General features: G+C 48.1%; 2 protein-coding genes across 9 annotated transcripts in view; one reads left to right on the forward strand and one right to left on the reverse strand.

Annotated features, from left to right (window-relative positions):
• MYO19 (myosin XIX) overlaps nt 1–21,264 on the reverse strand; it is a 54,556-nt gene that overhangs the window by 9,424 nt on the left and 23,868 nt on the right. For all 8 annotated transcript variants that reach the window (XR_013226886.1, XM_077312579.1, XM_077312584.1 and 5 more), the window contains exons 12-20: nt 20,242–20,413; nt 18,248–18,321; nt 16,782–16,903; nt 16,035–16,148; nt 13,898–14,074; nt 3,589–3,747; nt 3,042–3,149; nt 2,196–2,266; nt 1,610–1,719 (exon numbers count right to left, since the gene is read on the reverse strand). Coding sequence is in view for 7 of the 8 variants with exons in the window: in XM_077312579.1 (XP_077168694.1) it covers nt 1,610–1,719; nt 2,196–2,266; nt 3,042–3,149; nt 3,589–3,747; nt 13,898–14,074; nt 16,035–16,148; nt 16,782–16,903; nt 18,248–18,321; nt 20,242–20,413 (1,107 nt within the window). In the remaining variant the exon portion in view is untranslated. The remainder of the gene's footprint in view (nt 1–1,609; nt 1,720–2,195; nt 2,267–3,041; nt 3,150–3,588; nt 3,748–13,897; nt 14,075–16,034; nt 16,149–16,781; nt 16,904–18,247; nt 18,322–20,241; nt 20,414–21,264) is intronic.
• LOC143824839 (uncharacterized) lies at nt 6,705–14,513 on the forward strand. Its single transcript, XM_077312587.1, has 2 exons — nt 6,705–13,516; nt 13,916–14,513. The coding sequence occupies exon 1, from the start codon at nt 7,027–7,029 to the stop codon at nt 9,586–9,588; it is 2,562 nt and encodes an 853-aa protein (XP_077168702.1). The 5' UTR covers nt 6,705–7,026; the 3' UTR covers nt 9,589–13,516; nt 13,916–14,513.

A 21,264-nucleotide genomic window follows, 5' to 3' on the forward strand; every position in this document is an offset into this window, starting at 1 on the left:
CACAGTCTCAGGCAGACAGCCAGCTTGGCAGCAGCTAATCTAGCAAGCTGGGTTTGATTCTCTGTCCTCCACATGCAGCAAGCCAGGTGACCTTGGGCCAGTCACAGTCCTGCTAGGGTTGTTCTCCCAGAGCTGTTCTGTCAGAGCTCTCTCAGCCCCACCCCCCTCACAGGGTGTCTGTTGTAGGGTGAGGAAGGAAAGGCAATTAAAGGTCGCTTTGAGATTCCTTCAGATAGTGAAAAGTGGAGTATGAGAACCAACTCTTCGTCTTCTTCATTCCAAAATGTGAGAGCTCCCACGGGGACTGCGAGGGAAGGGGTGCTGTCCATTTTACGAGTCTGCAGGGTGGCGCCTGCAGGAGGTTTTCCCCCAATGAGGAATGCGGTCACAGTGAAGCATAGCAGGAGAGGGGGTCCTGCACATATATGGGTAGGACCAAATCCACGAAGGACTGGAAGATGCTCGCTAGATCCTGTTAACTGAGTGGCAACCCAGAGAGCGCCTGCATGAAGGGCGTAATGCGGAGGGTCCACTCCCTGCCAGAGACTAGCAGTGTTCCTGCTGGAGCCTCCAAGTTGTCTTTAAGGGAAGACCCACGGGGAGGGCATTGCAGTAATCCAGCCTCTAGAGCAAGGGGAGTCAAACTGAGCCCCTCCAGGTGTCCATGGACTACAATTCCAATGAGCCCCTGCCAGCGAATTGTAGTCCATGGACATCTGGGGGGGCCACAGTTTGACTACCCCTGCTCTAGACAACCATAATGTGGACGAGCACAGAGAAAACAATAGGGAGAAGGTGGCCACAGTCTCCCCCCCCCCCCCCCCCGGCCACTTCCATCTACTTTTGCTCACCAAGGGTAGTGGTGGGAGGTGCTGTCAAGGTGCAGCTGGCTTCTGTCAACCCTGGGGGGGGGGTTCAGGCAGGAGATGTTTGGAGGTGGCTTGCCATTGCCTGTCTCTGGGGAGCAACCCTGGACTTTCCTGAAGGTCTCCCATCCAAGGACGAACTAAGGCTGATCTTGCTTAGCTTCTGGGATCTGAGGAAATCTGGCCAGGGCGGGCCAGCCAGGGCAGGACTACAGTTGAACATCTGGGCTCTCAGAGTTGGCTTTTTGCCCACACTTACATGCCTATCTCCTCGGCCATAAGAGAGAAAGAGGACTAGAGACTGTATGGTCCCCTCAAGAATTCTCCACAGTCAGAATACAGCCAACCCATGGCCATGAGGGCTTGTACCTTGATAAAGGGGAAAGACACCCTCCGGAGTTGACAGTCTACCCTAGATATGTAACTGTTCCTGGAATGGTGGGTGTAAACCTGATGTGCATGCTGCCACGTCATTCATTCATTCATTCATTCATTCATTCATTCATTCATTCATTCATTCATTCATTCATTCATTCATTCATTCATTCATTCATTCATTCATTCATTCATTCATTCTTTGTCCTACCCATATTTCAGAAACTGTCTTCTGGAAGATGGACAGTCAAAGCAAAAAGGAATCTGGTGGAAGAGTTGGGGCGACGTGAATGGGTCCAGTGGGGAAGAGTAATTCAGCCCCGCCGTCCTTCCCAGGGACGAGAAAGACGCACTAGAGAAGAACATACCGTTTTCCACGTGGTGGAAGCAGCCATTTCCGTTCTGTGCGGCCCTGGGGGTGTGCTTCCGTGACCTCTTCAGCACTTTGTACCGTTCAGCGAACCTTTTGAAGGAGATCCTGCCAGTCAAGGCAGAGACGACAGGTCAGCCTGAGGCCCTGGGAAGCCCTTCTGGCCTGGCATCCTGTTTCCCAGGTTTCCAATGACCAGCCAGTGTGTGCTCCCCTTGGCCTGCCCAAACTTTCCACCAAATCAGGTGAACCAACCAATACTGCAGAGAATGAAATACAAGCACGAGGAGGTCCTTCTTGGAAAACCTCTGTCGGTGCAAGCTAGTACGAGAAAAGAGGGCAGAGCCAGAGCTAGATGTTTACTTGCAGGGATACATTTGGGGGGCCTAGGGAAGTATTCCAAAGTGGACCTCCCTCAACCGCTGTCCGAAGAGGTACTATCCACTGGGCCCCCTCACGGGTCTCGGATTCAACTGCTGGAAGAGAGAGCATCAAAGGGAGTGGAAGGAGGGCCCGGGGGGGGCATAAGGGGGGCCCGGGGAGATCTCACAATGTCGGAAGAAATGCGATTTTTGCAGCCGTACCTGATCGGGAAGCCAGCTGCGCTGATGTTGATTGTTTCCACAATGCCAGATGCCTCCAGCTGACACAGAACCTGCCAGGCAAGGGAGGTTTCATTTATTATTTCATCATTTGATGTTCATCCTGCACTTCTGCCGAGGATTTCAAGGTCTCCCTTCTCCCTATGTTATCCTCACAATCATGTTTAGGCTGAGAAAGATTGGGTGTCCCAAGGGTATCCAGGGATCTTTGCCGACAAGAATTTCTTCCCCACTGCCCTCACAACAACCCTGCAAGGCAGGTTCAGGCTGAGAAAGGAAGAGTGCCTGGCTCAAGCACGTCCAGTGAGTTTCATGGCTGCATGGGATCTGGAACTCTCCAGCTGCAACACCACACGGACTTTAGAAACAGACCCAAGAGCACGGCAGTTAGCACACTGAACTACAGTTCAATTCTTCCCTGCCATGCCTTCCTTCGGGTTGTTAGGCACGTCCTGATAGCATTAATGCCCCACAGCCATTTGCTTGATCGCCTGTGACGAACCATGATTGCCTCCAGGCGATCAAGCAGCATGGGCCCTCTAAAATGTTCTGGGAGATCAGCTTTTGCAGAGGGAGACCCGTCAGCAAGACAGTCACAGCAGACATGGGGATCTGTCCGCTAGACAGGTTTGGTTCAAATTTGCACGGCTGATTTACAAATCTTCAAAAGTTCCTTCATGGGGGGCCTAATCTGTGTGAGTGTGCAGTTCCAGCCTCCCAAGGCAGCTTTCAGAGATGCTGACAGGGGCCAAATCAGTCGGCTGCGCACCAACTGCCACTGGCCAGGACACAATCCACTTGGTTGCAGCTGCCCGGGATAAGCATTACCTTGTCCTTCTGGAAGACGGCGGGTGCACAATCTGCATTTGGCTTGATGCATCTGATGTAGTGTGGGGTGGTGCTGTTCAGGAGCTGCATCAGCGTCTCAAGGGAGCCCTAGGAGAACATGACAGGGGAGAAGAAGAGTTGCCTCTTATATGCTGCTTTTCTCTACCCGAAGGAGGCTCAAAGCGGCTTACAGTCGCCTTCCCTTTCCTCTCCCCACAACAGACACCCTGTGAGGGAGGGGAGGCTGAGAGAGCCCTGAGATCACTGAAGAAGAAGAAGAGTTGGTTCTTATATGCCGCTTTCCTCTACCCGAAGGAGTCTCAAAGCGGCTTCCAATCAACCTTTCCTTTCCTCTCCCCACAACAGACACCCTGTGAGGGAGGTGAGGCTGAGAGAGCCCTGATATTCCTGCTCGGTCAGAACAGTTTTCTCAGTGCTGTGTCGAGGCCAAGGTCACCCAGCTGGCTGCATGTGGAGGAGTGGGGAATCAAACCGTGTGTTTAGGTGTCGATGAGGACAGACGATTCAAAATCGGCAAGCGACAAACCTTGAATTTAGACACCACTGTTACAACCACTGGTTTTGTCTGAGTCTTGACGTTGTTTGGGTTTGTTTTTTGGCTTGTTGCTGACGCAGGAAATAACTTCTGAAGCAAAGGATCCTGGGATTGCTGAAGCAGCAGGATCAGTTCTGTGGGCACGGGGTCCTTGAGGAATGATTAAAAAAACACGAAATTGTCAGTTGGAGACGGCTTAAGCAAGGACTGTGTCGCCAGTTCAATCAGGGGTCAATTCAGATAAGCATAAATGGATTCTGCAAGTCACAAATATGAATCCCCAGAATTGCACCAAACTGACCCTCGCCAGGTTTATCGGGGGCCGGGCCAGCCTCTGTTTCTGTCCACAGGCCAATCAGGATGCTTTGCTACAGAGGCCAGGCCAGCTCCGCCCAGGAGGCTACTGCGCAAATATTAAGAGCAGCTAAATGTCACAGATGTAAGTAAATAAAAATATATAATAATTAAAAAAATCAAAACTAATCTTGTTAAACAGAGCTTCTGAAGAGTTACTTCAGAGACACTATTCGAGCTACGCGTGATCTCACTCCCTGAGATTTTGTGGCTGGCCCCACCTCCTGGGGCACCATTTTGTCTTTGAGCTGACCACTCTCTCGGCCCCAAACCCTGATCCTTTATAACGCAGCCTCCTAAACAACGCCATTTTATTATTTATTGTATTTGTATACCACCCTCCCATAAGGCTCAGGGCAGTTCACAAAGAGCGTAACGGAACAATACATTTTAATGCAGCCTTGTTACTTTTATAACCATGTTCTCCTAAATGATTCCATTTTTACGCATTTCCTTGAATGACCAAAGAATGACCCCCGTGCCTCTGCTGTCAATTCCTGCCAAGTGGAGATGTTGAGATTGAACCTGAGACTTTCTGCAAGCAAAGTGGGAGACTCATCAATGGAGTCCCCGTTCCTCTTAAGCACACACTCCAGCTTATGACCAAGACAGGTGCTGTGCTGGATAAGAACGCATGAAGAGTCCTGCTGGATGTGGTCAGTGGTCCATCTAGCCCGGCATCCTGTTTCACAAACCGCAACCAATCATTTGACTTGGAGGTCCAACAATAGGGTATAAAAGCCGAGGTCTTCTCCTGCTCCTGCTCCCCAACTCCGATATCCAGAGATTGGCTGTCTCCATAGATGGTGGCTCCCCTCAGATCATGGTTCATCTATCTTGGCCAGTGGTGGCCAAACTGTGGCTCTCCATGGACTACAATGATCATAAGTCCCTGACATCATGGCTTTGGCAGTGGCTCATGGTAACTGTAGTCCATGGATGTCAGGTTGGCCATCATTCACGGCAAGAAACCCACATAGATGGCTCACAGGAATTTTTCCCATGGTCCACCACTCCCCCCCCCCCAGTTGTGTTACGCATGGCAGGATCCCTGCCTTATGCCTTGGCACACTGTCTTCTATAACCAATGGCACCCCACAATAGTCTAGGCTTAAGCTAAAGCCATGACACTGCTAGGGTCAGCCAAGCCAGGCCAAACTAAATCTTGCTCTCTGCCTCAGGTTTGGAAATCCAGGTGCCTCCATGCCCTACTCTCGACCCCCCCCCCCATTGTATTTCTAAGTGAGTGGACTGGCTTCTTCCTGTTTGCCTAAGGGCTCCTAGGAAAATCCTTTGTCTTGCAACATTTTTCACACTTGGCCCCTCTGCCAGGGGGTATTTCCTCCCCACACCCTGCCAGCTAGACCTGATGGCTCTCTTCCTTAGAGCCATTAATACCTTTATCCAAATCCATTTACAGCCATCACCCCCCCCCCACTTGGCCAGGTATTGTCCTAATCTCTGGGGACCCTGGAAACTTCCAGCACATGCTTACCTGAGCCTTGGCACGTAGCCCCCTTCCCAAAATCCTATAAAAACTGTGGCTTCACACAGACACTCTGAGTGTCTTCCAACCCGGGACCTCCCACGCTGGTTCGTGCTCCTTCCTCTGACCCACCACTCCTTGGACAGGTAACTATCAAGCCTTCCACTCTTCCTCCCCCTTCTCTATATGACTGCTTGTATGTGTGTTAGCTATTTGTGTGTACTTTTGTTATTTTCCTTTCAATAAAAGCTTATATTAACATTTTACCATTTAAATCTGTGTTTGCCTTGAGTTCCTACAGGTGGAATAACCCTCGTATACAAAGGTAACGATCCGATAACGCTAAGTTACCCCCCTCTCGCAGCATTTGAGCTAATATTCCCCACAAGCTCAAAGATACGTGTTTTAGGACACGTGTCCAGCAATTTGGGTAACAGATTATGGTGGATCTCGCGGGCAATTGCCCCAGGCTTACTCGGGAGTAAAGTGGACGCACGGCACTCTCCAGTAACCCGGACGTAAGGGGAAAAGCCCGTTTGAACTCTTGGCATAAGTGTGTGAATGTGCTCTTGGAAGTGTGCTTTCTAAAAGGGTTGGCCTCTCTCTCTCTTTTCTACCCTTTTGCTATTGTTTTCTCCTGCTGGAGATTAGTTTCCTTTAAGGCTAGGAACACCGAAGCAAGGTTTTCTTAGGCTTAGACGGGCGGGTGGACGACACGCACCCAACAACAGTTTTCTTAAGGCTAGGAACACCGAGGCAAGGTTTTCTTAGGCTTAGACGGGCGGGTGGACGAAACGCACCCAACACCTAGGGATTAGCCAAGCGTAGGAAGGCGTTAGGCAAAATTCCTCTTAGCTGTAGGAAGGACCAGGAAAATCCCCCTACTGCTAAAATCTGTGCAAGCAGAGTCGCTCTCTGTAGCACAAAACTGCCCTGCGGCCGCAGGAGTTGGAGTTTCGAGTGTCGGGAGTGGCACGAGAACTCAAGCGGGCTTTGCGAAGCTCAGATGATCCAGGTTTTGGTAATTTTCCCCGTGTTCAGGAAAGCCAGGGCGATCCTAACCAAATAAATTAGCCGGTACCCTCAGGTTTTCTTGGTAGTTTTGTCCCTGAATCGAGAGAGAGCCCCGGCCATCTCGGTATAAAATAAGAAAACTAGCCAAACCCCGTAAGGACGTGCCTTGACGGGAGCCCTTCCCCCTTTTCCCCTTGCCGCTTTGAAGGATATAGAAGCCGCAAGAAAATCCCCCAGTGATCTCTTCCCTAAAAATACCTTCAGGTTTTCGGTGGTTTTCCCGAGGATCAAGTGCGCTCTGGCAACCTTGATTGGAAAAATCAGCCATCTGCTTGGTTTTTGGTAGTTTTTGCCCTGAACTGAGAAGAGCCCCGGCCATTCTCAGCCAAAAACAAACTAGCCATACCCGTAAGAGGTTAAACTCCACGGGATCCTTTTCCCTCTCTCCCCTGCTGTTTAAGAGACGAGCAGCGGCTGCCCCTAAACTCATCCCCTCTGTGCTTGCTTGCCCAGTGACAAGAAGCCAGAAAACCAAGCCCCGTCCCCTTTAAGATCTTGGAAATTAATAGGAAGAAATGGCATCCAGATTCAATCTGACTGGCCTGATTGCCCGTAAGGAACCGGCAGACAGATTGACACTCTGGGTGACCAAGAAGGGCGGCCAGAACCCCTGGCGCCCGGGAGCTTTTAAAAGCTCCAACCCCCTGGAAACCCTTACCGAGGCTTTCCAAGAATGGTGTAACACCAGGAAGCTCGGGGGTGGCAGTAAGGACTCTTATGCCACTTGGGGTATGTTTGTTGCCCTTCAGGACAGTGTAGCCCAGATTGCTGAGCTGCAACATGCCCTAGAAGAGAAGGATGCCCTATTGAAGGATCAGGTAGCTCAGCTCGAACAGCGTGAGGCTCATATCATCCACCTCTCTGACGAGATGGAGGACATGAGAACTGAGCGCTTGAGTGCACGGGTGGAGAAGGCTCATCAGCTTCAAACCATCCAGAGGCTGGAGAGCCAGCTCAAAGCCACAGGGCAGAGAGCTGAGGTAGCAGAGGCTTGCATTCTCGAGCTAGAAGCAGAGCTAGTTAAGATCAAGGGAGCTGCACAGTTCCTAGTGGAGAACAATGTGGCCAAACATGCACAAGTCAGTCATGATGCATGCTACAGGGAAGTAGAAGCCCTGAAAAAGAGATTAGGGAGTCAGAATGCCCTGATCTCTGTCATTTGCCCTAATGGCCTTCCCAGTCTGCCAAGTTTGGTTCCATCTGAGCCCTTGCCAGAGGAGGCTGTTAGCAGTCTACCAGTAAGCCCTGACTGGGTAAATCTGGCCCCTGCAAACCCAGTCCAAACTGAATGGGTTCAGCGGACCACCCAGGGTGATCCCGTGGAGCAACAAGAGATCAGAAAGACCCTAGCTTGGAAACCACATGAGGTTAAAGTAGTAGCAGACTGGCTTGGACCTCTAGACAAGGACACTGGAGTACAGTGGCTTTCGGTGGTTTATTACCAGCACACTGATGCCACTGCGGAGGACTTGTGCCGGCTAGCGCGACTTTGCATGTCAGGGTCTGACCTAGCTGTCTTGAACTCGGCAGTTGCATCTAGAGGGCTGAACACGCTTCCGCGTCTAGAGTGGATCCGCGAGGTAGCCAGAATACTCTGGCCAGCTCAGCCGCTCCCTGGCTTGTTTTACATGGACAGGCAGAAAGCGGATGAGGGTGCAGATGTATATTGCAGCCGCAAGCAGTTCTTGGGTCTGCTATCTGGTTTTGTCCGGGTGGACGGCAACGGTGTCCCCCAGTACAACACTCCCGAGTTCAAGGAGGCCGTCCTGGGAGGCATCAATAATCCAACACGGATTATGATGGGCCCGACCAATGCAGCCTCTTTGAACTGGGGTGAGCTTGAGGAGAAGCTCCGACACATCGCGGACATAGTGAGATTGACAGGTCCAGTTCCTCCTCCATCGGGGAAGAAGAGACAGAGTAGTCAGGAGCCAGTACAAGTGGTCACCTATGCCAACAATGGCCCCCATTCCCGCCCTAGAGGGAACGGGAACGTGGACCCACCACGGGCTCAATTGGAAAAGGGCCCGAGAGGCAACGGCAGAAGCAATAGCTTCAAAGCAGGGAAGAATCTGCCTGCACAGGGCACAGGAACTTCCCAAAGCTCTCAAGCTATCGCTCCTCCACCCCCATCTGGGAATCCTTTGCCGAGCGTAGCAGCCCCCAATCAGCAACAGAGCTCAGATGCCTCTTTGCGGAAACATCTTTGGGCTAGACTCAGGAAAGCCGGACTGGACATGGCCCAGTTCCATAAGCAGCCTCTGGACAAGCTTGTCCTAGCATATGGGAGACTCTCCCTCCACCAGGCAGAGTTCCCACAGCCACCTTCCCCTGTCCAAAACAGGGATAAGCCACAGAGTGGTTTTTCTTCCAATAACTTCCCCCAGAACAATCCCAAACCTAATAGAGATTCTGTCCCTCAGTGGCAGAATAAAATTAGGGACCGGATTTTTCTGTGGCGGGAACTTAGAAATACTGGGGCAGACATGACCCAGTATGATAACCAACCCACATCTGTGCTCATGTGTGCCTTTGTGAAGGCCATGAGGAAGAGGAAAACCAGGAAAATGCTCAGATATGAGCCAGAGATGGAGACAAGAACTAGGCCCACAGAAATTTCTTCTGAATCCCCTAAGGATTGGCAGAAGGAAATAGAGAAATTTAAAACACTTACCCAGAAACAAGATTTAGAAATTAAGGATCTTAATGAGAAAAACAAGGAATTCCAGGGTGAACTTTTAAATGTAAAAACCCATTTGCAAAATGTCCTGGATTTCCAAAGCCACACAGATAATAAATTGAAAAGAAAATACAGAAGATCCAGTAACCCAGCTTCACCTCTTGTCTTTAAAGAAGAGGAAATATTCTCAGTTCCCCCATCACAGAGTCAGGAAGGAAACCCTGCCTCTGAACCTGTACAGAGTTCCAAAATCCAAGGTGACAACCATTATTTTAACAGGGAAGAATTTGTTGCAAGGACAACATTCCTTTTCAATTTTCTCTTAGCTTCCCTAAAGTTAACAGATTTCCAATTATTTTCTCAACTTCCACAAATGGTTCCAGTGCCACTGAGTTAATTTAACATGTGTGCTTCCATTTTTACTTTCAAATTTTCAAATTTTAAATTTGGCTGCAATTGGTAGAGCCTCCAGCTATAGTTGCAGTCACACTGAAACAGCCACTATTTTGCAATCTTAAAACAGACTCTCTTTGTCTAACTGCCCTCCTAGGCACTAAGCCCCATGACTCATGCCTTGCTCTCCCCCATCCAGGCAACTAATCCACATAACAAAGGACTGAAAGTATTCCTTCTTCCCAAATCAGGAAGGGAAGAAGTTTTGTTTCTTTAAAGACTGACCCCTACCTCAGAGAGAATCTAAGGGGGGGAGAGTACAGTAAAATAGTTCTGTTCTAAAATATGTTTTGTTTTAGTTTTTATTTTAAGACAATTTTGGCTGCTTTTAATATTTGAAATATTTTCTCTTTGAGAAAAAGCATTCCCTCCATAGCTTTTCCCTCTGACATTTTTACTTCCTATTTCAAATTTTAATTGGCAGTTAACATTTTTTTCCCTCTTTGCATAAGACAATTTTGTTTAAAAATCTGTTTTTGCAATTTTGTTTTTGTTTTGAATATGTTTAGAAAGCTTCATACAGACCTTTCATTTTGGGTACTCAGGCTTCCACTCAGCCTGACTCCTATGAAAATGCACTCTGTGTATGTACAGAGGAACAGTCTTTCCTCCTTAAAAACACCATTCTTTTGACACACTATTGTGTAATGGGACTCTGACTTCATCTTCATGTTCTTCTCATTCATTCTTTCCCACTCATATTCTCAACAGTACTCCAATGTAACTTTTAAAAGAAGAAATTGACATCTAATCAGCCTGGCCTACCAGCAGGCAGATCTCAATCTGAAAAACAAGTTTCTAGAAACCTTTGCTTTTAGATTTGTGCTTATGTGCTCTAACTTTTTAGATTGTTTATGTCAATCCACAATATTTTGCAAATTCTTTTGCCATGTTTTTGAGTCCTCTTTTAATTAGGAGTCCTCTCTTGTGCTCTTTATAGCAAGATCTTTATAGATCACAATCCAAGTTTTGTTTTTGAAGCTTTCTTTTTGTGTTTTGATTTATCTTATGTTCCTTATAGAGAAAAATCTGTAGTATGTTTTCTGCTTATGCTTTTAATCTATTGCATATCAGAGCTTCTATTTCTTTTTGTGCTTATTAACTTGGGAAGCAATTGACCAGATTCTATCTAGCAATTCTTCTTTTCTTCCCCCTCATATATATATTTGTATTTGAGCTGCTAATCTATTCATTCACAGACCATGTGCTACATGTTTGCAGGAACCTTTAATTTTGTCTCTTTGATTCTTTTTCTGAATGCTCCTTTTTACACAACAGTGCAGAAGGCCAGTAGACCTAGCCTCCAAAAACTACTTGAAGGACTTCCTCTCTTTTTCTGTATTTCTACAAAGCATCTTGCTTCAGCCACCCATAGTAATCTATCAGTTTTCTCTCAAATTCCCAAACTCATCAGGAGTTTGGCAACCTCCTTCTCTTATTTTATGATTGCACTCTAATCTCCATCTCCCTCCCTGGAGATGGCATCTAGCTCCTCTTAAATTCTATTTTCAGTCTCTGTAAGGTAATGGTGGGCACCCACCACAGTAGATCTTTTTGACAGTCACTTATGGGGGCACACCTCTGCTCCAATCTTTCATTTGAGTTCATTGTCTTCAAAACTCTAAATTTTTGAGTATTTTTCCTAATCTGTATATCCATCAGGCTGGGTGCCTACTTGAGCCCAGCCTCAACAGACTTTGCAGCATCACTCTTTGCAGCTGCACACACTTCTCCAGTGAACTTTTGTCAATCTTTGTCCCTCTCTCAATTGGGTGTCTCCCCCTTGAGCTCTTCAGCTCCACTGTGCTGTTGATGCCCTGGGCCACTCAAATATTCTTGCAACCCACATCTGCCAAGTCTGCCCTAAGGAGGCTCCAGGCTTGTGCATCACAACCAATTCCTGATGGTCCTGCCTGTATGCTGTATCCTGCTCGCCAACCTCCAGACCTGACCTGGTCAAGATGACAGCGATCCTCTGCCTGCGTTTGCTATGGAGGTGTCCTGTGGTCATGACCTGCTGCTCTGCGCTTTCTGCCCCAGCCTACTTGCTGGTGAACTACTGATGCTTGCTGTTTACCCCAGCTCCTGCTGTATGAAGCCTTGCTGCCCAGCCTGCCTGCTGCTTCTTCTATGTGCAATCTCTGACCCTGCATACCCTCTGACGCCCTGGATTAGTGCCTTTACTGCCTCTTCCCCTGCCATTTCAGTCACGAGGGGGGGAAGAAGATCAACTTGCAAGCTAACCCGGACCTGCACACATCTCCAGCTATTTGCTTGTTGCCACAACCTCTTGCCAGTGGCTCTCTCATAAAATAGATCCTCGCCAAAGTTGCTTTTTACCCCCATGGAGGAACCCCTTTACCATTCTATGTGTTTGCAAACATCATCCAGCAATATCTTACAACAACAACAAAATATATATATGCATATATATATCAACATATTCAACTGCTGATCCAGTTGCTCATCTTCATCAATCCTCATGTTCAACTATTCAAGGAATCTCCAGCTTCACTCCCACCTTTACCAATGGGACAAGGGGGGGAGGAAGTTTTTCAAACTGTATTGTCTGTATTCCAAATTGTATTGTGCCCTGTATTTCAACTCACTGTCTATTGCATTGTGCCTGTATCAGTTTTAAATAGTTTGCTAGTTTATGTATATAAGTTTTGCTAAATTGCTTAGCTTTACCTTGTTCTTATTGCATTGCTTATTAGAAGCCATTGCTTAGTTCATTGTCTAACTTTTTAGTTTCTGACACTTTCTGCCTGCTTCATAGAAATTGCTTGATATTCATTGCCAGCATTTTTAGGATTGCCTAATGCTTGCATTCTAAAATATTGCTCAGGTATTGCCCACAGTTTCCTGCCTGCATAGAATTTGGTTTTCACTGCATTTGCTTTTTGTCTATTGTTTGCTAGATTGTCTTGCTCAACGTATTAGTTTGCATTGGTTCATTGCTTTATTCATATGGTGGACACCTCACGCTTAGCTACTTCATAGTTCATGCATGTTGCATTTAGTTTTGAGTGGTTGTGGTAAAGAGGAACGGCAACTTCACAGCTTTCCTTAAGTCACCCAAACCCCTCCTAAATGTGTTTTGTTTTTAATTTGGCTTAAGTTTTTGTAGTTTTTGTAGTGGCAGAAGATGGCCCCACTTTTCTCTCTGAATTTCTAGTCTGAATTTCAATCTTTGCCGCCACTAACGCATTATACATTGGTCTGTAGTGAATAAATTGGACATATAATTCACTACAGAAGGGGGGGAATGTTACGCATGGCAGGATCCCTGCCTTATGCCTTGGCACACTGTCTTCTATAACCAATGGCACCCCACAATAGTCTAGGCTTAAGCTAAAGCCATGACACTGCTAGGGTCAGCCAAGCCAGGCCAGACTAAATCTTGCTCTCTGCCTCAGGTTTGGAAATCCAGGTGCCTCCATGCCCTACTCTCGACCCCCCCCCCCCCATTGTATTTCTAAGTGAGTGGACTGGCTTCTTCCTGTTTGCCTAAGGGCTCCTAGGAAAATCCTTTGTCTTGCAACATTTTTCACACTTGGCCCCTCTGCCAGGGGATATTTCCTCCCCACACCCTGCCAGCTAGACCTGATGGCTCTCTTCCTTAGAGCCATTAATACCTTTATCCAAATCCATTTACAGCCATCACCCCCCCCCCACTTGGCCAGGTATTGTCCTAATCTCTGGGGACCCTGGAAACTTCCAGCACATGCTTACCTGAGCCTTGGCACGTAGCCCCCTTCCCAAAATCCTATAAAAACTGTGGCTTCACACAGACACTCTGAGTGTCTTCCAACCCGGGACCTCCCACGCTGGTTCGTGCTCCTTCCTCTGACCCACCACTCCTCGGACAGGTAACTATCAAGCCTTCCACTCTTCCTCCCCCTTCTCTATATGACTGCTTGTATGTGTGTTAGCTATTTGTGTGTACTTTTGTTATTTTCCTTTCAATAAAAGCTTATATTAACATTTTACCATTTAAATCTGTGTTTGCCTTGAGTTCCTACAGGTGGAATAACCCTCGTATACAAAGGTAACGATCCGATAACGCTAAGTTACCCCCCTCTCGCAGCATTTGAGCTAATATTCCCCACAAGCTCAAAGATACGTGTTTTAGGACACGTGTCCAGCAATTTGGGTAACAGTTGGCTTCACCTCACTTAAGCAGGACTGATGGGTGACACAGAAAGTACTTTGGTAAGTAGATGGTGATCAACTCCCAACGGGATCTGTACCTTATTCTTCTCTACCAGGCCTTCCACCTGATAGCAGACGCTGCCGGCGTAATGGGCAATGATGAAATTGGGCTTCTTCCTAAACCTGTCCCGGCTAATGCACCGGTTGTGGGACAGCGCGACCTCAATCCGGGTCTGGAGCTGGCTGGCATCCGAGGCCCTGTTGAGACGGCATTCCTGGGAACGGAAGCAAGAACACGGAGTCACGAGGCCTCGAAGCCTTGGATCCCACCCCCAGAGAGATTCAGGGAGGGCTGAAGCAGCACAACAAAACGGGAGTCCAACGGCACCTTTGAGACCAGCCTCCTCGCAGGCCTTACTGCCAACCAGTCGTTATTGGACTCTGAACTGTGCACAAGGGCAAGGTATTTTTTCTAGAGAGAATAGTACTGCTGGACTATTCTTGTCTTCCAGCTATAGCCGGGGGGGGACACAGGGCTTCCCTCCCCCTTTAAACTTGCCCTGCTTGTTACTTGCCCTGCTACCTTATACTGTTGCAGCCTTTAAATAACTTTTAGATTCAGAGTCAGTTTATTAGTCAGCCATTGGCCCTTTCAAACAAATTGACTGTTCAGTACAAAAATCAGTTAAAATTAAGGAGTTTAAAAGTTGTCGATTGAGTTCCTACATGGTAATTAAAAGTTACAGATAAAAAGGAGCCATAATTATTAGGGTTTTAATCCTAATTGCACAATCTGGACCTAATTTTCCTAGCAGCAAGAGCAAACAGTGCAACTCTGTTGGTAACGTAGGCGTCAATGTCAGACAATAAAAAGATCATATACTCAGTTTTTGAGAGGCCTGAGGTGGTGGGGAGTATTCTTTTAATAAACTTGCCTCTTGGTCCATCATTGGGGGGGGGCAGTCCATTACACAGTGCGTGAGGTCCTCAGTCACTCCCCTATCACATATGCAGATGCATTCAGAGGTGGGAGAATCAACCACCACACACCGCTATGGGCAAGGATTGGAACCTTAAATGAGTAAATGCCATCCTGAGTGTTAAGGATGGCAAACTCTCCAGATATGAGGATCTGCAGTGAATTCTCTTGAAACGTTTAAGAAGAGGGACAGCTCTGGACTGAGCAATTATATCATCATCCAGAACTGTGTGCATTTGATAGATCCATTTCTGGAGCTCCTTCACTGAGCTTCCAGGCCTGATTAGATTGTCTGGGATAGAGCAATGTAAGACAATACTGTTTATGTACTCTAGATCAGGGGTAGTCAACCTGTGGTCCTCCAGATGTCCATGGACTACAATTCCCATGAGCCCCTGCCAGCATTCGCTGGCAGGGGCTCATGGGAATTGCAGTCCATGGACATCTGGAGGACCACAGGTTGACTACCCCTGATCTAGATGGATTCGATCTGTAATGGAAGTGGGCTCTAGGTTTTGACTGCTGACGACTTCAGAATTGTTCGTGTACATTTCAGCCAGCATTCCATGGTGATTAGGTTGACCCGTGCTTTTATGGATGGTAGTCCCAGTTCAGCCCCCACTGGAGATCCTTTAGGAAGTGCTAAAATCCTTCTCATAAGGAGGTTCTGTATTTTTTTAATCACTTTATTGCTTAAAATAACTTTTAATATACCTTTCTACAAGAGCTTGACTCCGGTGTGATTCTTTTGGCTCTCCACATTCTGTAGGACCCAAGGAAGGGGCGATTTGAGCTCAGGCTCTTTCCCTGGTGTAAGCAGGGGGGCATGGAAACCTTCACAGATAGCTCACAGATAGCCTTCTTAGTGGTGGCCCTTCACCTCTGGAATGTTGATCCCTCCTGCATTTTAAATTGCCTGTTGTATTTGGGCAAGCCTTTTAAGATCACTTTTACCCCAATGCTTTGCAGTGGGTTTAGAATCCAGACCCCGGTCTGTTCAATCAGTGGTTATTTAAAAAAATAAAATAAAATCAATTTGGCACATTTTATGGGTTTGACCATACACTGTGTCCACTGCAGCTTTAGAAAAGCAAAGAAATGTTACAATAAATAAGGAAATCCATTTCATCCAATTAAACTGAATGGAGTCGGTTTGAGATGTCTGGGTTGACACTGAAAACCCAAAACAGCCCCAGCTGTAGGAAGAGGACAGATGTGCTGAATACTGGAGGGAAACGGGAGCGATTCAGACCAACCTCATTCATCAAAGAAAAGACGCTAGTGGGGCTGCCTTCGATCCCATCCAGGCAGCTTTGGTTATCCTGGTAATGGATGAAAGACCATTCCAGGCCTTCCGCGGCGTATTCTTCCTAGGGAAACAAGGTAAACAACGGCTTAGCGGAGCAGACAGACGATATCCCAACAGTGACAATGTCGAATTCCTACTCTAGCACTGTCTCTAGGTCACGAGTAGTCAAACTGTAGCCCTCCAGATGTCCGTGGACTACAATTCCCAGGAGCCCCTGCCAGCGAATGCTGGCAGGGGCTCCTGGGAATTGTAGTCCACGGACATCTGGAGGGCCACAGTTTGACTACCCCTGCTCTAGGTATTTGTACTGTGGGCTATTTTCCACACCAGACTTGGATAAATGTTGGAGTTCCAATGCCTAATTTCTGCAAGATAGCCCATGAAGGTACCTTCAGACCAGGCCCTGGGAAACCCAGGTAGCAGCCTCAGATGGAAACCTTCCTTTCTCAAATCATGAATCGCTTATAGGTGGGGCTGGTTTCCAAAGGAAAAAAGCATTTATTAGGCTTCCCCTTCTCTGCCACCTGTGCCTTGCCAGGACGGCTCATGCAAAGCTAGCTCCCTCTCCCGTCACTTAAAGAGATGTGGCCAATTTAGCCAATGACTTGGCCATAAACTCATGAATGCTCCTCAAAGGGGGAGAGGAATGACCGGCCTACCGAAGTCCTCTGGCAGGTCTCCTGAAGGGCGTTACCTGCTGAGCTTTCAGGAAATGAGCAACAAAGTGCTGCTGTAATTTCTCATTGGCATAGTTGATGCAGAGCTGCTCCAGATGGTTTTCGGGAAAAGACTCAAAGCCATAGACGTCCAGCAGGCCTGCGGGAGGGAAGCACAAGGCCTTCAGTTGCTTTCCTCCCCTTGCTCTGAATCCCCCTCCCCGCCAGCCAGGCTGTGCAGAACTCAGCATTCTGCCTGAAGAATCTCTCTTCGGAATACGAACTCCACCATGTTTCTGGCCCCCACAAATCTGCAGGTTTTACTAAGTATATATCCACTTTCCAACAAGTTAATAAGTCATTTCAGACTTAAGTTTCCACTTTTCGGTGTAAAATGCCACAATAAGATTCACTACCCTTTTTAAAAGCAGCTCAGCTATCAGATGAAGAGAACAGGGATTGATTTTGGATGTTTTGAAGAACACAAAAAGGTACCCAGATGCCAACTGAATTTTCTTAGTTGGCTTTAGATCCTGCCTCAAATCTACTGGCTGTTTGACCAGCATGGTCTTGTCATCAATGCTATTAATAAACTTCACCAATCCTTCTGCATGTAACATTCATGGTTCCAGTGGGAGAATCTTTCCTGTCTTCAATGATAACCAAGGATGTCCAGACCATTGAAATCAACAGTGGATAGATTTTTTTTGGTCCAGTGACCACATCTGGGTCTCCTCCAGTTTTAGAATCACAGAGTTGGAAGGGACCTCTAGGGTCATCTAGACCAACCCCCTGCAGAATGCAGGAAATTCACAACTACCTGCCCACCACAGTGATCCCAATTCCATGCCCAGATGAAGCCCCTCCCAAAATCACAATCCCTGGCCAGTCTGGCCTGGTGGAAATTTGCTTCCTGACCCTAAAGTGGTCATCAGCATTTCTCTGGGCATGCAAGAAAGGGCCACAAGAGCCAGCCAAGCACCGACCCAAACCCTTCTGCCCACCCACTCGCAATCAGGGCTCCAAGCTAGACTCAGTTCTCCCCATTTCCAGCACTGCAGACAAAAAGAGCTGGCAGTCCGTGGACAACCCAAGCAGACAACAGTGCCCCTGGTCCGTATCTGTCAACAGCCCAGAGCTGTTTACCAATTTTTCAAAAGCATCAACTGGACGATGCACAGGACAGAGAGCCAAAGGGCGTATCGTATGATTCTGGTTCCAAGAGAGCACAGAAAAATTGAAACTGTGCAGTCAGGCAGAGGATTCAATTTCTGGAGAACTCCTGCTTTTGTTTCAAATATCACTTAAGTTTCTAGTTCTTAAGGGCTGCGCTAGATATCCTTGAAAAGATCTGGGAAATCCTGACTGAGATGGCAGAAACCAGAGACACTGCCCAACCAGGTTTCCAGTGGCTGAGGCGGAAGGTCGACCACCTTGTCCTCCTCCCATCGACCTAAAACCAGAACGATGCAAACCAAGGAAAAGCAAGGAATTGAAATTATACCTATGAAATTGCTCCACACTGAAGACTCGGCATATATGCTTTCATTGATTACAGACACCAGCCAATCAAATGCCCTGTAAGAGAAGTATAAACACCCAGTGAGCTGGAAAAGTGGGATCCCACTTCTTTTATGGGGCAGGAAGAGTCGAATTATTGTTGTTTGTTTCTTTGTTACTCCCTCCCTCTTCCTACATTATTCTAGATCCACATTGTGAAATGGAGGGTTTCAGAAGGCAGAGAGGCTCCTTCACACAGACCAAGAGCTTATGGAACTCGTGGCCACCAGACGACCACTAGACTCAGATGGCTTAAGAGGGGATTAGGCACACCCATGAACTGCCAACCCCTATTAGTCATGCCGACAAAATGGAGACCCCACAGGGGACAACTTAAGTCTTTGCGCTGTGCTGTTGAAGTGTCCCAGGTCACCCAGTTGGGAAACAGGACACTGGTGTAGATGGTCTGAGCAAGCCACACAAGGGACATTACATTTGAACCATCTGGACACCAGTAGAGGGTGGCAGAGCACAGAGTCTATGCCAAAGAGGTTCAAATCTGCCATGAAGACTGCATTCTCTCTATCCGCCTAGCCTAAGCTCCAAGAATAAAGTGAGTTTTCTTGAGTGATATAATGCAGATACTGCTGATTACATTGATATAATTTTTCTCCTCGCCAATAAGGATCCAAACCAGCTTGCAACCTTCTCTCAGATTCCATTTCACAACAACCCTGTTAGGCTGAGAATGTGTGGCTAGCCCCAGATCACCCAGCGAGCTTTCATGGCGGAGTGGGGATTTCCACCAGCACACAAACCCATCGTATCTCCACTCCGTGGAAGTGCTGGAGGGACAGGGACACAGATCTCATCCTCCATGCCAAGCAAGGCTGCAACGGGGAAGGGGCTCTGTGAGGGTGCTGTCAAGAGCCAGCATGGCGTAGCAGCTAAGCGCGGCCTCCTCTCGTCTGGAGAACTCTTTGTCGTCTTCTTACACATGCCAACCCCTGCCTAAAAACGGAGGTGGCCAATGGGAGGTCAGCAAGATCCTGAGGCTAGAGATATGCTTTAAAAAAAATCTGGACTGTTTCAGAGTTGGCGTGAATTGATTTGGGTCAAATCCAAAGCACCCTTCACTTTAACTGGATGCAGCTGAATCTGAAAAGTTTTAGGTGGTGCACATGCTCCCCTCCCCAGGCAGCAGAGAACATCTCCACTACCTGGGGGAGGGGGGGGAGAGCCCACCAAACAGCTGACTTGTCATTGACAGCTGTTCAATGTGGCACTCTTTAAAAATGCCTCCCTAATGCCTTTGCATGCAACACAGCCTGCCAAGGCACAGGAAGTCATTTAGAGAGCCCCCCACCAAACCGCTGATCCTGACCTTGGTTGTAAAGTCTTTGGGAGGCATATAAAGTGCACCACGCCGGCCATTATCAGCTGTTGGGCAAGGAGCTCTTTAAATGACTTCTCATTGCCTTTGAAAGGCTGGGAAGAAAGAGCCAGGAAACAGCATTCCCCATGGGGAGAGCTGCTTGTCAGCTCTAAACTTCCTCGTCCCCATTACCACCCTGCGAGGCGACACGGAAAAGGCTCCCTGCAGCCTGATGGAGTGGCACAGGGAGGAAAAACCAGCCTGGCAAGCAGCTCTAAAGGGAACAGCTGATAATGACAGGCACCCTTCTCCGCTCCCTTTAAATCCCTCCAGAGCTGGGAAGAGATTAAAAGGGAGTGGGTGGGGCGCATGTCATTATCAGCTACTTGGCGCATGCTCTCCCTCCCCATGGATGGTAAAAGCTTGTGTGAGGGTGGGGGGGGGAGGGTGCATTTAAATGGGCCGAGTTGTGACCGAATCACAATTTGGTCACTCTGATACAGACTGTTTGAATGCAAGGAGTGGGCATTTTGGGTCGGATAAGCCGAGCCGAAATGCCCATCCCTATCTGAGGCCCTTGAGGGAAAGGTGAGCTGAAGCCCGCTGGCACGGGAGGGACATACCTGGCATAGATGACTTTAGCTAGGCAGTCTCTCCTTGTCCCACACTCGGCCCTGGAGCACGGCTTCCGGAAGACCTGCTGCTGTTTCCCGGCTGTGATTGTGCGAATCCGCAGCGTTTCCAAGAGCTGTTCGGCGGGCACATTAAGCAATCTGGAAGCCGTCTTTGCCGAGTCTGGTTTCAGCAGAACCCGGGGGGGGGGGGGGGGGGGAGAAAAAGCAGTGGGAAACCTTTAAAGAAAATCCTAATGTGGGAGATTTTCGGGGGCAGGGGAAGCACTCTATGGCTTGGACCCCTGTAACTCCACCCCCTTCAGTGCCTGCTGCGCAGCCCAACCACAGAATTTATTATAAATCCTATACAGCAGGTGTAGTCAAACTGCGGCCCTCTAGATGTCCATGGACTACAATTCCCATGAGCCCCTGCCAGCATTCAACTGGAGGGCTGCAGTTTGACTACCCCTGCTCCAGGACAACAGCAGTGAACAAAGGATCTTAAAAGAGGAAGAGGAAAAGGGAGAGTTGATTTGCTGTTTACCCTCTATATGGAGGGACTGTTCACTTTCGGTTCAACGGATCTGAAGAAGCACGCACGCATACCAAATTTTATGCCTTGGATAAAACTTAGTTTATCTTAAAGGTGCCCCTGGCGACGCCCACACCTCCCCTTACCCCCCCCCCCCCCCGCCACGGTGCTGGCCACTTCGGGCGCCAAGCACCCAACCCCAGTGACTCCGGAAAGCTCCTGCCCTGCCACAAATGTTGCTAGCCTTGAAGGTGCTCCTCGCTCTTTTCTACGGCTACAAACATTATCTTACCCTATTACAATTAATTCCAGGGTTCAAATAAAATAGCCTGAAACCAGTGATATGTCATAGTACACTCTGTACACGCTCTGTGTATCGGTTCTACACACTGGAACATTTTAAATGTGTTTTAGTTTTATACAATGATGCACCGAATATTGTTTTTATTCTCACCATATTCTGAGGCTGTCCGCCTGAGGAATCGCGCAAATGTTAAAGA

This window comes from Paroedura picta, chromosome 15, assembly GCF_049243985.1.
Source record: "Paroedura picta isolate Pp20150507F chromosome 15, Ppicta_v3.0, whole genome shotgun sequence".
NCBI classification, from domain to species: Eukaryota; Metazoa; Chordata; class Lepidosauria; order Squamata; family Gekkonidae; genus Paroedura; species Paroedura picta.

What these genes read in the sequence shown, in the direction of transcription:
- LOC143824839 (XM_077312587.1), top strand. Translation starts at nt 7,027, where the DNA reads ATGGCATCCAGATTCAATCTGACTGGCCTGATTGCCCGTAAGGAACCG.